The 12,813-nt window shown below is 36.1% G+C and overlaps 1 protein-coding gene across 2 annotated transcripts in view; it reads left to right on the top strand.

The window, feature by feature from the left end:
* Positions 1 to 9,629, top strand: part of LOC149569312 (RAD3-like DNA-binding helicase protein) — a 266,529-nt gene extending 256,900 nt beyond the window's left edge. For both annotated transcript variants that reach the window (XM_089822038.1, XM_089822037.1), the window contains exons 26-27: positions 8,364 to 8,671; positions 8,811 to 9,629. In XM_089822038.1, the coding sequence (XP_089678164.1) occupies positions 8,364 to 8,383 (20 nt within the window). In that variant the 3' untranslated portion in view covers positions 8,384 to 8,671; positions 8,811 to 9,629. The remainder of the gene's footprint in view (positions 1 to 8,363; positions 8,672 to 8,810) is intronic.
* The last annotated feature ends 3,184 nt before the right edge of the window (positions 9,630 to 12,813 follow it).

Here is a 12,813-nt window from a genome sequence, read left to right as displayed (position 1 = left end):
CCTAAAGTGAGGTAACTATAGTTGCCACATTCATACAATTTAATATCCACCAATGAGAAAAATACAGATCTTTGAATACATATCCTTTTGAGGAAAAAGGGCCAATGGAAAATTATCAAAGCTGTTGAGATATGATAGCTTCGGTCAGATACAAGATTACTGATAATGGCAACTGTATACATATGTGCATGTATGCATGTATAGCAGTTCACCATGTGAACTGATATACATGTACACATACTCATACATATAGGTCTTGTGAATATCTTGCCATTGAAAACTCCCAGTGATAATCCTAAATTTAACTTAAACTATTCATATCAATCTAAGCATGAAGAGATCTTTACATTCAGATTTAATTTTATCTCTTGGTGATCAAGCAAATTGTTCTTTGAACAAATCGAATAAATATTAATCATATTGGTTCGAGTACATGATCCTCTATATGCAGATTGGAGGCCTTATTAATGAATTTGTTTATTAACTAAACATGCCTGATAACCATCGAGTCTATTAGAGAATTAATAACATGCCTTCGTGTCTCTTCATAAAGAGACATGTAATGAACAGTCATAACCGTCGATCACATGCCTCTTGAGATGAATATATATATTGACCGAACTCAAGTGATAATCATCGAAACCGATACATGCATTCTCTCTTCTGATCGGTGACTGCAGACCAGTTAAAGAAATATATATTCAGACTTAATAACCAGTCCTCATTATTGTATGAATCAGATCTACTTCAAGTCCATACAATCCTTATCTGCAAAACAATAATTAAGAGTTTAGTACTGTACATTCTGCAATATTATCAAATCTGTATCAGTCTGTTTATAAGTTTAATTGCATTCACAAAAGCTTTAATGGCACAATTGACAAGGTGATGATGTTTCATTCATTGCATTCACATATCCACTTGTTGACGTGTCAGGTTTAATGAATCTGAATGTATTGACCTTGCATTACTTGATTGGTTGAAGATGAGTAGGGGGCGCCTCAACTTGCACATCTTGTAATTTTCATCCTTAATCACAAAGAAGTCGTTTCTAACTTTGATTAAATATTCTAAAACTATTTTCTCTTTGAAGGATTTGAGCAATACAAATCGACAAAACCTGAAGAACACCTGCATGCAAGAACTTGTCACAGAGAAGAAAAGACAAAAAGAAGGCAAGGGTTTGGCTCTGAAAATATGGACGAGTATATTATTAGACTGAAAGAATGAATTGAAATCTACAATTGATCAATCCTTAAAGAAGGAGATCGTAAAACCTAAAAGGGAAACCCTAAGAGGTAAATGACATTTAATAATTAATATTTAATTATTAAATGAGAATGCATGTGCATAAAGGGAAATCTTAAGAAGGGAGTAAAGGTAATTTAATAAAATGAAATAAAATTAATCCTTTACTCTAACACCCCCCCTTAAGATGAGCAATAATGCAACTATAAACATTGCATTAAAAGCAAGGAAATTACAATGTTGAAAGCAAACTTGGGTCCTAGCAACAACGCCTGATGAGGTACCCAATCACAACCAAATCTCTATGAAATGGAGAAATAAAGAAAACCTAGTGGGAAAAAACCCTACTCCAAAAAGAGATAGAAAGGAAAGTACAAATGATATGTCTCAAGAGACTCCCTCAAAACCATAAGTACAATGAAACCCCCCATGATAGAGGCTTGAGACTCCATAGCACCCCCAGAATGGTAGAACTCTTGTGTCGATGAATAGACCAATGTGGCTCCAATTTGAAAGAAACAAAGGCACTGGACAAGGAGGATGAAACCACTGCACGTAAGGTGGAGCTAGAAGTCCTAGCTGATGCTCAATAGAGAATGCATGAGAATCCAGAAATGGAATCTCCGATCGAGGTGGGATAACAGGTGTGCTGAATCTATCATCTGAGAGGAGATGTATGTCCTCTGATATATCCTCAACAATTACACTAGGTGGCTTGATGACTAGAGCTGTAATGTTAGGCAATGTTGAAGAGTAATCCTATGTAATAGATGGAATTTGAATAAGGAGGTGGAGGTGTAGAAGTCACAACACTAGTCTCAGGAACAACACATAAGTTCAAGTGACCCAACTTCACCTCAATAGTCTCTTATGAAGGAGAATGAGTCTCCGATAGTGGAGGTGGTGGACCAAAATGAGAGAAAGAGCATAAGCAGGAAGAATGATCAACAATCCCTGTAACAGCAATATTGCTTGTCTCACTATCTCTGATGTGCACTGAATCTTGTTCAAACTCAACTGTCTTCTCTGTCCCACTGTGTGTAATCTGGTCAATAGAGAGAAGGTTGGAGGACAAAGATGGAACAAATAGTACATTATGAAATGTATCATCATCAGTGTCAATAAAACCTTTCACATACAGTCATAATAGTGTTGTTCCCCATCAAAATGCATGGAGTAGGACAAACCTCAAAAGAAGAGAACAAATCCTAAGAAGATGCCATATAGTGTGAAGCACTTGAATCCAATAACCATCTAGAAGAATGTGGAGTAGTAGTTGCACATAGTGCAAGACCCTTTCCTATGTCTTTACCAGCCAGTAACCATCTGTGAGAAGTAGAAGGAATATCAATGTTGCTCTTCTGAAGGAGAGTTGTTAAATCTGAAACTTGTTTGGCACAGCCATCTAGCTTCTTCTCATAGCAGTGTGACTCATCATGATTGGGCTTATTACAATAAGCACACTTTGGTCTATCTTGCTTTGGTTTGTCCCCCTTAGGAGGAGATGGGCCTGATGAGATGTGAGGGCTAGAATCAATTTGAGACTTTGTAGGATGTGACTTCTATTTCATCTCCTTCTTTCTAGAAGATGTTTGAGCTACCAATGCATAAATCTGTGAGCCTGTGAGAGAATCCAACTGAGAGAGCTTAGCTTGCTCTCAAGTCAAACAATCACAAAAAACCTCAAAGGATGGCATGTTAAATCTATTACCCAAAGCATCTATGGTGGAATGGAAGGTAGAAGCAAAAATCTGAAAGTTTCCATGAAGCTTAGAAAGAATCATGTAAATGCACTTACCATCAGTCTTGGTTTTCCCACAACCTTGCAATAAAGATCTTTGTTGTTTGAACTTCATCAAGAAGTCCTCAATAGAAGGAAAATAATCCGATACAAGAAAGATAAGCTTTGCCTCAATTTGAAATGCCCTGAACTCATTCACTATACCAAACTAGCCGTCAAGCTTGGTCCACATAGCTAGAGGGTAATTGCACCCATCAAGATGAAATTGTAGACTGTCGGATAACTGTAAAGCAATCAACCCCATTGCCTCATCCATCTTGTTCTTGTGTTGCATGACCCCAAAGGGCCTTTGTAAAATTGGTTGAACTACGTCTAAATAAGACCACGACCCTTTTGACTGGAGAAGCCGTGTCATCAAGGACTTCCATGTGTGAAAGTTATGAGGGATCAAAAGTTCTAGACACGAAGAGGTCTTGGCCATTGTTTTAAGAAAGTGTTTGAATTTTTCTGATATACTGATATAATAACAAAAAATAATTGACAAAACACCACCCACAATGCAAGATACCGAACCCTAGCTGCTATAAGGAATGCATTTACAAGAAAAGAGAAAAAGATTCAGTTTGAGAATCACATGTACCTTTGAAAAATACTGATAAAAAAATAGAGAATCTGGATAGTGCTCGAGAAGAGCTTTCCAATGCTTCTTTCGGATCAAAAAATGGAGCTAAAATGAGCAAGTTATGCCCTCGGAAGGTAGAAAGCATCATCTAACTTCGAGCAAAAAAAAGGCACCAAACTAAAAATGTCCAAAAAATACCTTCACCATTATGTCCATCTCTGAATCAGCTTTTCGACAAATTTTTTTTTTTCTTTTTTTTTTCCCAAAAAATGATATCGTATGCTCAAGTTAGAGCCAAAAAATCAACAGGGCCTCTAGAAAGAAAAAACAAATTTCAAACCCCAAAAAATTTAAAAAGGGGGCCCTCGGACCCCACGTGACTGCAGGTTGGGTGGTGATGGCCCAACGGTTGTGCACAGGCGGAGGCGAGGTGGTGGCAATGACCAAGGAGGCGAGTTGGCGGCGGAGGTCGGCATAGAGGTTTGAAATTGCAAGTGGTGGAAACACAAACCACAAGTTATGTGTTATACCTCCGCACGATTAGAGTAACCGTTGCAGTGGATGTGTAACTACTGCACAGTTTTAATAACCGCAGCAGTTAAAAACCCCTTTTAAATTTTTTTGCAAAAAATACATCAGAAGGCAATGTTGGCCAAAATAGACGTATTTTATATGGAAATAGGGGTTTTGATGTCCTCTGAATCCAACCATGAGGTCTGTTTGGCCTCAAAGTGGTCCACAATTCAGAGACCCCCCTGTTTTCAAAAAAAAAAAGCTCGAAAACAGCCAAATCTGATCCAACAAGCTGTCATTCTCACTTTTTTCAAAAAACTGAACAAGCTATAGCTAATCTGACTCTGATACCATGAAGGATTTGAGCAATACAAATCCACAAAACTCAAAAAACACTTGCATGCAAGAACCCGCCACAAAGAAGAAACGACAAAGAGAAAGCAAGGGTTTGGCTCTGAAAATATGGAAGAGTATATTATCAGACTGAAAGAATGAATTGAAATTTATGATTGATTAATCCTTATAGAAAGAGATCGTTAAACCTAAAAGGGAAATCCTAAGAGGTAAATGGTATTTAATAATTATTATTTAATTATTAAATGGAAATGCATGTGCATAAAGAGAAATCTTAAGAAGGGAGTGAAGGTAATTTAATGAAATGAAATAAAATTAATCCTTTACTCTAACACTCTTGATTGATTTGATAGTTTGTATTCCCAAATTTCTTCATCTCTATGAAAGTTCTTCATCTTCATAGTTATCCTTCATTGTTTTTGGCTACTTTTGTATGTCATCTTGTCTTGATCCTCTTGTGGTAATTGAGTCTTTCATGTTGATCTTGGATTTATAGGGAAAGTTCAAGGTCATTATAGCATACTTCATTTGTAGAGCAGTCCACCTCGTTTGAATTGATCTCAAATTCTTTCACAAACTGTGAATCTTTTCCTTCCTCAAACTTTTGTTGAATCCTCCTTTGTTCACTTCTCCTTTTCACTCTTCTCTATCTGTTGTAGAAAAAAATAAGAAATGCAATTGTCAGCGAAGATGAAGTATAGAAGGGCTTTCGTAGGCTTGGAGTGGCCAAGAGAGGACTCACCACCAATTAGGGTCTGGATGGAACCCAAAAGAAAATTTTTAAAAATGATTTTTTTTTAAAATCCTTTATTTCTGTTTGTGACGCGGACACCCAGACATCTACGGAAGGGTCAGGGGATGCTTGGGCATCTCCACAGCGTTCTAGGAATGCCATACCATCTCTGTGTCAGCTGGTGACAGGTTGGCCATGGTTGGGGGATGCCTTGTCCCCACCTCCCCATCCTGGGAATGCGGGGGTATAGGGGTGGGGTGTCCCCATGTTACACTGCATATAATACAAGCTTGTTATCAGGAACAACCCATACAAATCACACTTACAAAGTACAGATCAGACACAAGACTATCATCTCTATAAGCGATATTGGAGACATTTGCATACTTATATAGGTCAGAATCAGCAATATCATCGATACAAGCAATAATAGAGACACTGCATTCTTATAAAGTATAGATTATGAACAGCAAGATAAATGCATGTGATTGTGAATGTTTTTGTTTGAATCAGATCTTAACAATGCTTCACAGGAAATAAATGTTAAATGCATCCTAACATACTCATTAATTTAAAACACATGAATATTTTGAAGATCATTCAACATTCGGACTTAATTTGATGGCTTTCTTTTATTAGCTTTATTGTTGAAGCAAATACAGAGATAGCAATAGAATTTTGACCTTTTTCCCAAAGATAATCAGTTTGTAATTTGTACCAGCAGGCTATAATGAATTTTAAAACAAACCTTTAAACAGAGCCCAATGACCCAAGATAAAGCTGGTTGACCCACAAGTTGATATCAAACACTATCCTTCAGCACTGCAAACTTTGATTTACTACATCCAATTGAGTGATTTCTCTAATTTAGATTTCCAATTCATAAATATAAGAGAGGGGTGGCTATCAAGAAAGACCCACAACTGGCATGGAAAGTCACACCTAGCAAAGGGATGATTGGCAGCCAAAGTTGGGCTCTTAAACTTGCCCAACTTCACAAGATGCAATCTCAGGTTTTGGCATCCAAATGGGAAACCCCAATCACTCAGTTCTTCATTAATTTGCATGATCCAGAGAAATGACTATCTGGCTATGTCATCCAACATGTTCTGTGATGCAAGAATCAATACAAGAATCTTCCTTAATAATTGGTCTTGCTTACAAAAATTTCACAAATTAGTTTAAGCTCCCCCTTTTTATTCTCTGCATGATTTGGATGATTCCGTCTACAGGTGGCCAGGGTATATCTCTCATCACCAGAACCAATTCTCTTAGGTTTTGCTCTAGAAGAAGCTCCGAGTTCCACAATAGAACAAATAAGCAAGCATACCAAATAAGCTCCCAATTCACCTTTGCATATTTTCCTTAGGACATTCTCTAAGGGCTTTTCAACTTCCCACTTGAAATAATTCTTGAAAGCACATTATTAAATTGAATTTTATATTTCCTTTTAGTTCACTTTATTGAATTAATTTTAAGCTATGGATGCTGGTTCTGATGTTGATGCAGGGGTGGGGCAGGTGCGGTTTTTTGGGGGGGGATTTTGGATGCATCTGGATGCATCCATATATTATATACATGCATACACTATAATTTATGTATGCAAAGAAATGCAAGACAGATACATAAATAAACCATTCCATAGCATGATACTTCACCATTCATAGTTCAAATTGAAATAAGAAGAGAGCCCAGCTGCAAACAAAATGAGAAGAATGAGCAATGAATGGTCTCTTTGAGGGCCATTTTAGGGTTTAGGAGCAAAAGGAGCAGAAACAGAACTAAAAAAATCAATTAACACATGCTTTTTAAAGTCACTTAAGTGACTAGGTGTTGAAAAGTTCCCGGGTGCTCTCAGGTGCTGTCTGGGTGCTCTTGGAAGCATCCCAAGCACATCTACAGTCGCTGGGCATGCTTCCTGGACGCACCGGTGCAGCATCCAAAAACACCAGCACATCATAATGCACTAGCATCAGCACCCAGTGTTTTTGGGAGAGAATCAGTATCTAAGAATTTACTAAAACAAAGATTTTTATACACTAACTCAACTATTCAACTTTATTTGATTAATCCCTGATATCCCAAAATTGGCCTGCAAGTATTAAATTGGCTTTAATTTATTCCTGGATATCCCACAATTTTCCTGCAAGTATTAAATAGGCTTCAATTTATTCCTAGATACCCCCAAAATTAGCCTACCACAATTAAATAGGCTAATGGATCGTCTCTGTCTACTCCTTGGAAGGGGAGATCACATATCCCCTCCAATGAAGAGTGTTCTATTAATCCCAAGAGAACAGAATGCATGCATCCTTTACAATTGAAATCTTTGATTATATTTGTTTAGAAGTGGTAAAAATTTTCAACACGAAAGAAGTTCTATTCACATTTTGGGTTCAGAATCTTCAAATTTTGGCGCCTTGCAAGAAGTTGGTCTGTGAGTGTCTGATAAATCTAAACGCATGGTTGTTATTAGTAATTAAAGATTGTGGATCGTTTGTCTTCATCTCTGGTTCCTACTTAAAATGGAACTAGAGTTATTTCATGTATTTTGCGCAAACAACTTTCTACTTGCAAAATTGGATTGAAAATGAATTTTGGAATTTTAATCTTCAGTCCAGATGTGTGAGAAAATAAGTTTATTGGCAATTGAACAAATGCATGTTGCAAATAGTGGATTTAATTCAATGACAACTCAGGACTATGTCAATATTTCAAGCAATAACACATTCCTAACTGGTGCATTTCCAGCAGACACAAACTTGAATGAAAACAAAAATCTTGTAATGCAATACATTGCTTGATGAAGATCAGTGTATTCAAATACATTAGAATAGTCGAATTGATTTGTTATTTCCATAATTCCATTAGCTTATATGGTCATGACAAATCCACCCCTCAAAAGGAGAACAAATCATCCTTTTGTTTCAAATCCATGATTAGTCCAGAATATTCTCACAGTTTCCTAATGACAAAGTACTCCTAGCACATACTTCTGAACCTATCTCTAGTTAGATTATCCAATTCTTGTTTCCTAGCTTTTTGGTCTTGGAAGAGTACATCCATTGAGCATAGGAATGGATGGCATTTTAGTTTGACTGTATGTTTTCCTCTAATATTACTTTTAAATTGAAGACTTGTATATTTTGCAGAAGAAGATGAACCCGGATGATTTTACAGTAAACAGGGCACAACAGTCTTGATTTTTAGGAAAAGCTTTTTTAGCTGAGAGGAATGCAGCTGAGATCACCTACCTCGAGCCCAGGCAAAAGATAGATGTTTCAGTCATGTAGAAAGCTTGATGGTACCTGAAGCATCATGAGGCTCAAAATATCACCAACGTGGTTCTTTCATTTGCTGTAGCCATTGTTTCTTTAAATTCAGACAATGGATAACTGCAACCGCTTCTAATTTTGTTGTGAATTTGGTAGATTTAAAATTGAAATCTAAGAACAGACAGGTAATTTAAACTTCATACTGAATGCCCTAAATCATATTTTTTTGTGTACTGGAGTGAATGATCTAGTTTATGCAGTTATTCTTAGTTTTTAATAAAACATCTCTGAAAAAGTGCTCAAGCATGCGTGTGTTTTCTTCAGATTATTATGCTCAAAGAATGCTCAAGTTTGCCCTGTATTCTCCAGTCCTGATTCAGTAGCAGTTGGAAAATGGAGTACAAGCGCTCTATTCTATCTTTACAGGATGGTGATAATTTATCAGGATGATTTGGGGATAAGTAATAACTAAACGTGATATTGATAAAATTTTAATTTTGTTATTGCATTCTACAAAGTCAAAAAATCTTTGCATGAAATGTTTATTCACCAATAAATATGAATTGCCAGTGTGGGTACCTGATTTTCCTCAATCTTGAACAAGGAAGAAGCAAAACATGTCCATTAATCCGTGATACTTGGATTAGTCTGTAAATTAGTTCTTTTAGAGTGACTGTGTGCCTACGGCCTACATATGAATCTATGTGCACTGGACAACTGAATTTGGACCATCGAATCTTCTGTCATAGTCTATACTGGTTGGACTTTCTTTAAAAGATGGGTGGCGGGTCTGATAAAATGGAGTCATATTATGAACAACTGCAAATTGCTTATGCAGACCAAGGGCTTCCCAGTTTATCCGACTGAATTTTTATAAAGCCTTTTACAAGTGACGTGGCGATTAAGAGTGCAGATTTGACTTCCTAATGAAATTGCGTCTTACAGTCCTCTGCATGCATTGTCAGTAGCAATGATAAATTCAGGAGTATCAGGTAGTTAGCTGTGATGTGCAACATCAAGATGATTCTTGATGATGAAAGTCCCTTGAGACACGAATCCGGGGACCATTATTTTGATTCATTTATTTACTCGAGTTGTATACCTCTATCATATGGGTGTAATTTAAAACTTTCTCTTCTTTAATTTGATATTTATAAATATATATTGGCATAGGATATGCATCATTGCAGCTAGGTACACTAATAATTGACTCCAGAATGTGGTAGGGAGTATCAAATTGAATTAAACCATGAGAACGTTTGGATTCCTTATATTTGTTGTTTGTCTATATTTATATGCTTTCGTACTGCAGTAACAGAATTCATCACTAACTAATATGCATGAAAATAACTTCTTTTTTTCAGGGTAATGCATGAGTAATTACAGTAAGCACATTGACTTGAAGAATTGCAAGTCAAATCATGTATCATCATTTGTGGCTATTACGCTGGACGAAGAGTGTTGATTCTAAAAGAAAAACCAGCTCCCAGCAATTACAAGATATTTAACATAATTTAGTATGGTTTTCTAAGGGATTGGATACCTCCTTAAAGTGTAATTAGTAACAATTCTTCCAACTACATGGGCGATCATTCCTTTATTTGTTAAGTTGTACAAATCATGTTGATTGTAGGATTCTTAAGTGGATAGAAGAAAAAGGTAAGAGGGAAAAATGAGAGGTAGGTTTTAAACCACAATGATAAAAAACTAAACCATGGACCACCTTTATAGAATGACAAAATGAAAGCTTATTGTTTTTTTATGGATTGAAAATAATCTTCTAACATGATTCGTAGAAGCAAACTATGGTGTAGAATGGATGTTTTAGGCACACAAGAACACTATCGAGCAATAGTTCATACTTTTTGAGACAGTTAGAGTCAAAATCAAAACTCGTAGATGCCTTTTGGAATATTTCAAAAACAACATAGTTGTAGAACAAAGATGTTTATTATATCACTAGTGGTTCTCCTTTAATCATAGTGCGCATGGATTTTTGATAGTGGTTCTCTTTTAATCATAATGCAATAGAGTGCTTTGATAGCGGTTCTCCTTTAATCACCATGTAGTTTGGTGCTTCGATAGTAGTTCTCTTTTAGTCACAGTGTAGTAGGGTGCCTTGATAGTGGTTCTCCCTTAATGACAATACAGGGGGTTGCTCTTATAGTTCTCATGTAATTGCCACTGTAATAAGATGCCCTTGGTGGTTTCCGTTTAACTACTTTTATAATAGGGCGCCATCAACGCATAATCACACTATAGTAGCTTGCTCTTATAATAGTTATCCTTTATCATCATTTTAATAGCATGACCTTCACATCTCCTTAATCATTGCATAGTACATTGTGCCTATAGTTCTTGTTTAATTGTCACTGCAATAGGGTGCCTTAATGGTTCTTCCTACTTTTGCAATGGGTTGCCTTTAATGATTCTCCATTAATGATAGTGCTATACGACTCTTATAATATTTCTTCCCTAATTGCTATTGCAATACAATGCCCATTATGATTCTCCCTTAATTCCAACCCTTGGGAAGGTGCTTGCAATAGAGTGCCCTTAGTGGTACTCCCTTAATTGAAACATTTCCCCCTTATTTACTTCATATCTTAAATGCCCATTAGCAACAAATAAGATTACATTACAGTCGTATAGATATATTAATATCTATTCCTACATTACTAACTAGGACAAGTTTTCTAGATTGTTTTCATAGCTAGTGTGGAAGCTTCTCAAAGCTCCATTGGATTTCAACTACATTCTTGATTCAATATTTTTTGGATGCCATCATATTTTTTTCTTGTGCAACATTCCTTTTGTTTCTTTGAGTGTTGCTTTTCCCACACTTGCACATTGGTTCCTATGGTTGTTTGCATTTGAAGCATATGCTTTTCTTGATTGCTTCATCTTTTTGCTTGAGGGCTTCCTTGCCTTGAAATTGGTGCCCTCTACTCTACTATCCTCTGTAGAAATAACATTATTTTTCTTCATTGTCTCTTCTTGGCTCTTAATACTCATGTTGCGCCTCAATTGAGTAGTTTTTGGAGTTTTGCTTCAGAGAGTTGGCAATAGCTTTCATAGCCTTTTATATTACTTCTCCCATAGTTTGCGACTCCAAGGGGTTTACAAGATATTTAATTGGTTCCTTGAGTCCTTAAATGAATAAATGAGCTTTCTTTAGGAGATGTATGGTACCATGATTGATAGCTTTTAAATTTGTTGAATGTCTTCCACAGTTCCATGTTGCCTTAGTCGTGTTATCTCTTTGAAGTACCTTTAAGGATGCTTTTGCTCAAATCCACTAATAATTTTTTGAGTAAATTTAGCATAGGTGGTTATATTTTGATGCCCTTGAGTAATGATTGCATGGTGCCACTAATTGTGGGCTATCTAGATAGGAGTTCACAAACTTAAGAGCTTTTTTTCATCATAAGGTCGATGGATAAATAGGTGTTAAGTTTTTGGACCCATGATTATGTGGTGAGTTCATGGGAACCATCAAAACATGGAGGTATGTTGACATTTTGGGGGGGCATATTAGGCCTCCCCATTCCTTGTTCTTTATCATCAAATTATTTTTGTTGAATATAAAATGTTGTATTTATCAACGCAATTTATACTGTAGACTTTGATGTGATCCATGTTCAATTACATTTAACAACCTATGAACTAGTTCTATGACTTTGAATGTATTCCCTCGACTCTCTAATTTGGTGACCCTTTATTTCATATGATCTATATATTTAGTTAATCTCTTATTTAATCATGCACATGCACTTGTGCACACACAGAGACATCATGAACATGAAGACACCTACAAACACATTACGCAATTAAAGAAATAACAAGTTGCAAGAACCAAAAGTTGGCTTCTTATCTCAAAGTATGGACTTACAAGTTTCAAAATTAAAACATGCAAAGTCACATGGGTATTTTCTTTACAATATTTTGTAAGTCAAAGCCACCACCAACATCTCAAAATTGTCCTAGACAACCCTGTGAACCTTCCTTATATAGGCAATATTCCATTACCCAAGAAGGTTCTAGAAATTGGACTATAGACCTTGAGGCCAAACAAACATAAATTATTATTATTTTTCATATTTTATAACATTAGAGTAGGCCCTAACAACTTTTAGAATTCAAAAGAAACGTAGAATGAACTTAATTTTTGCCTATTTCAAGTGGCACAACTTTTGAATACCATAACTCATTACAAGTTGCTCTAATTTACTATTATGATTCCATTTTGGAAATGCTACAAACTTTGCTATAGTGTTTGATTTACGCATGCTCTAGTCAGTTGAGGTTTCACCTCTTTTCAAAGTCT

The sequence above is a fragment of the Cupressus sempervirens genome, chromosome 3 (assembly GCF_028749045.1).
Source record: "Cupressus sempervirens isolate cs-2001-9-10 chromosome 3, ASM2874904v1, whole genome shotgun sequence".
Lineage (NCBI taxonomy): Eukaryota > Viridiplantae > Streptophyta > Pinopsida > Cupressales > Cupressaceae > Cupressus > Cupressus sempervirens.
Note: the sequence above shows the minus strand (reverse complement) of the source record. Positions and strands in the feature narration are given on the sequence as shown.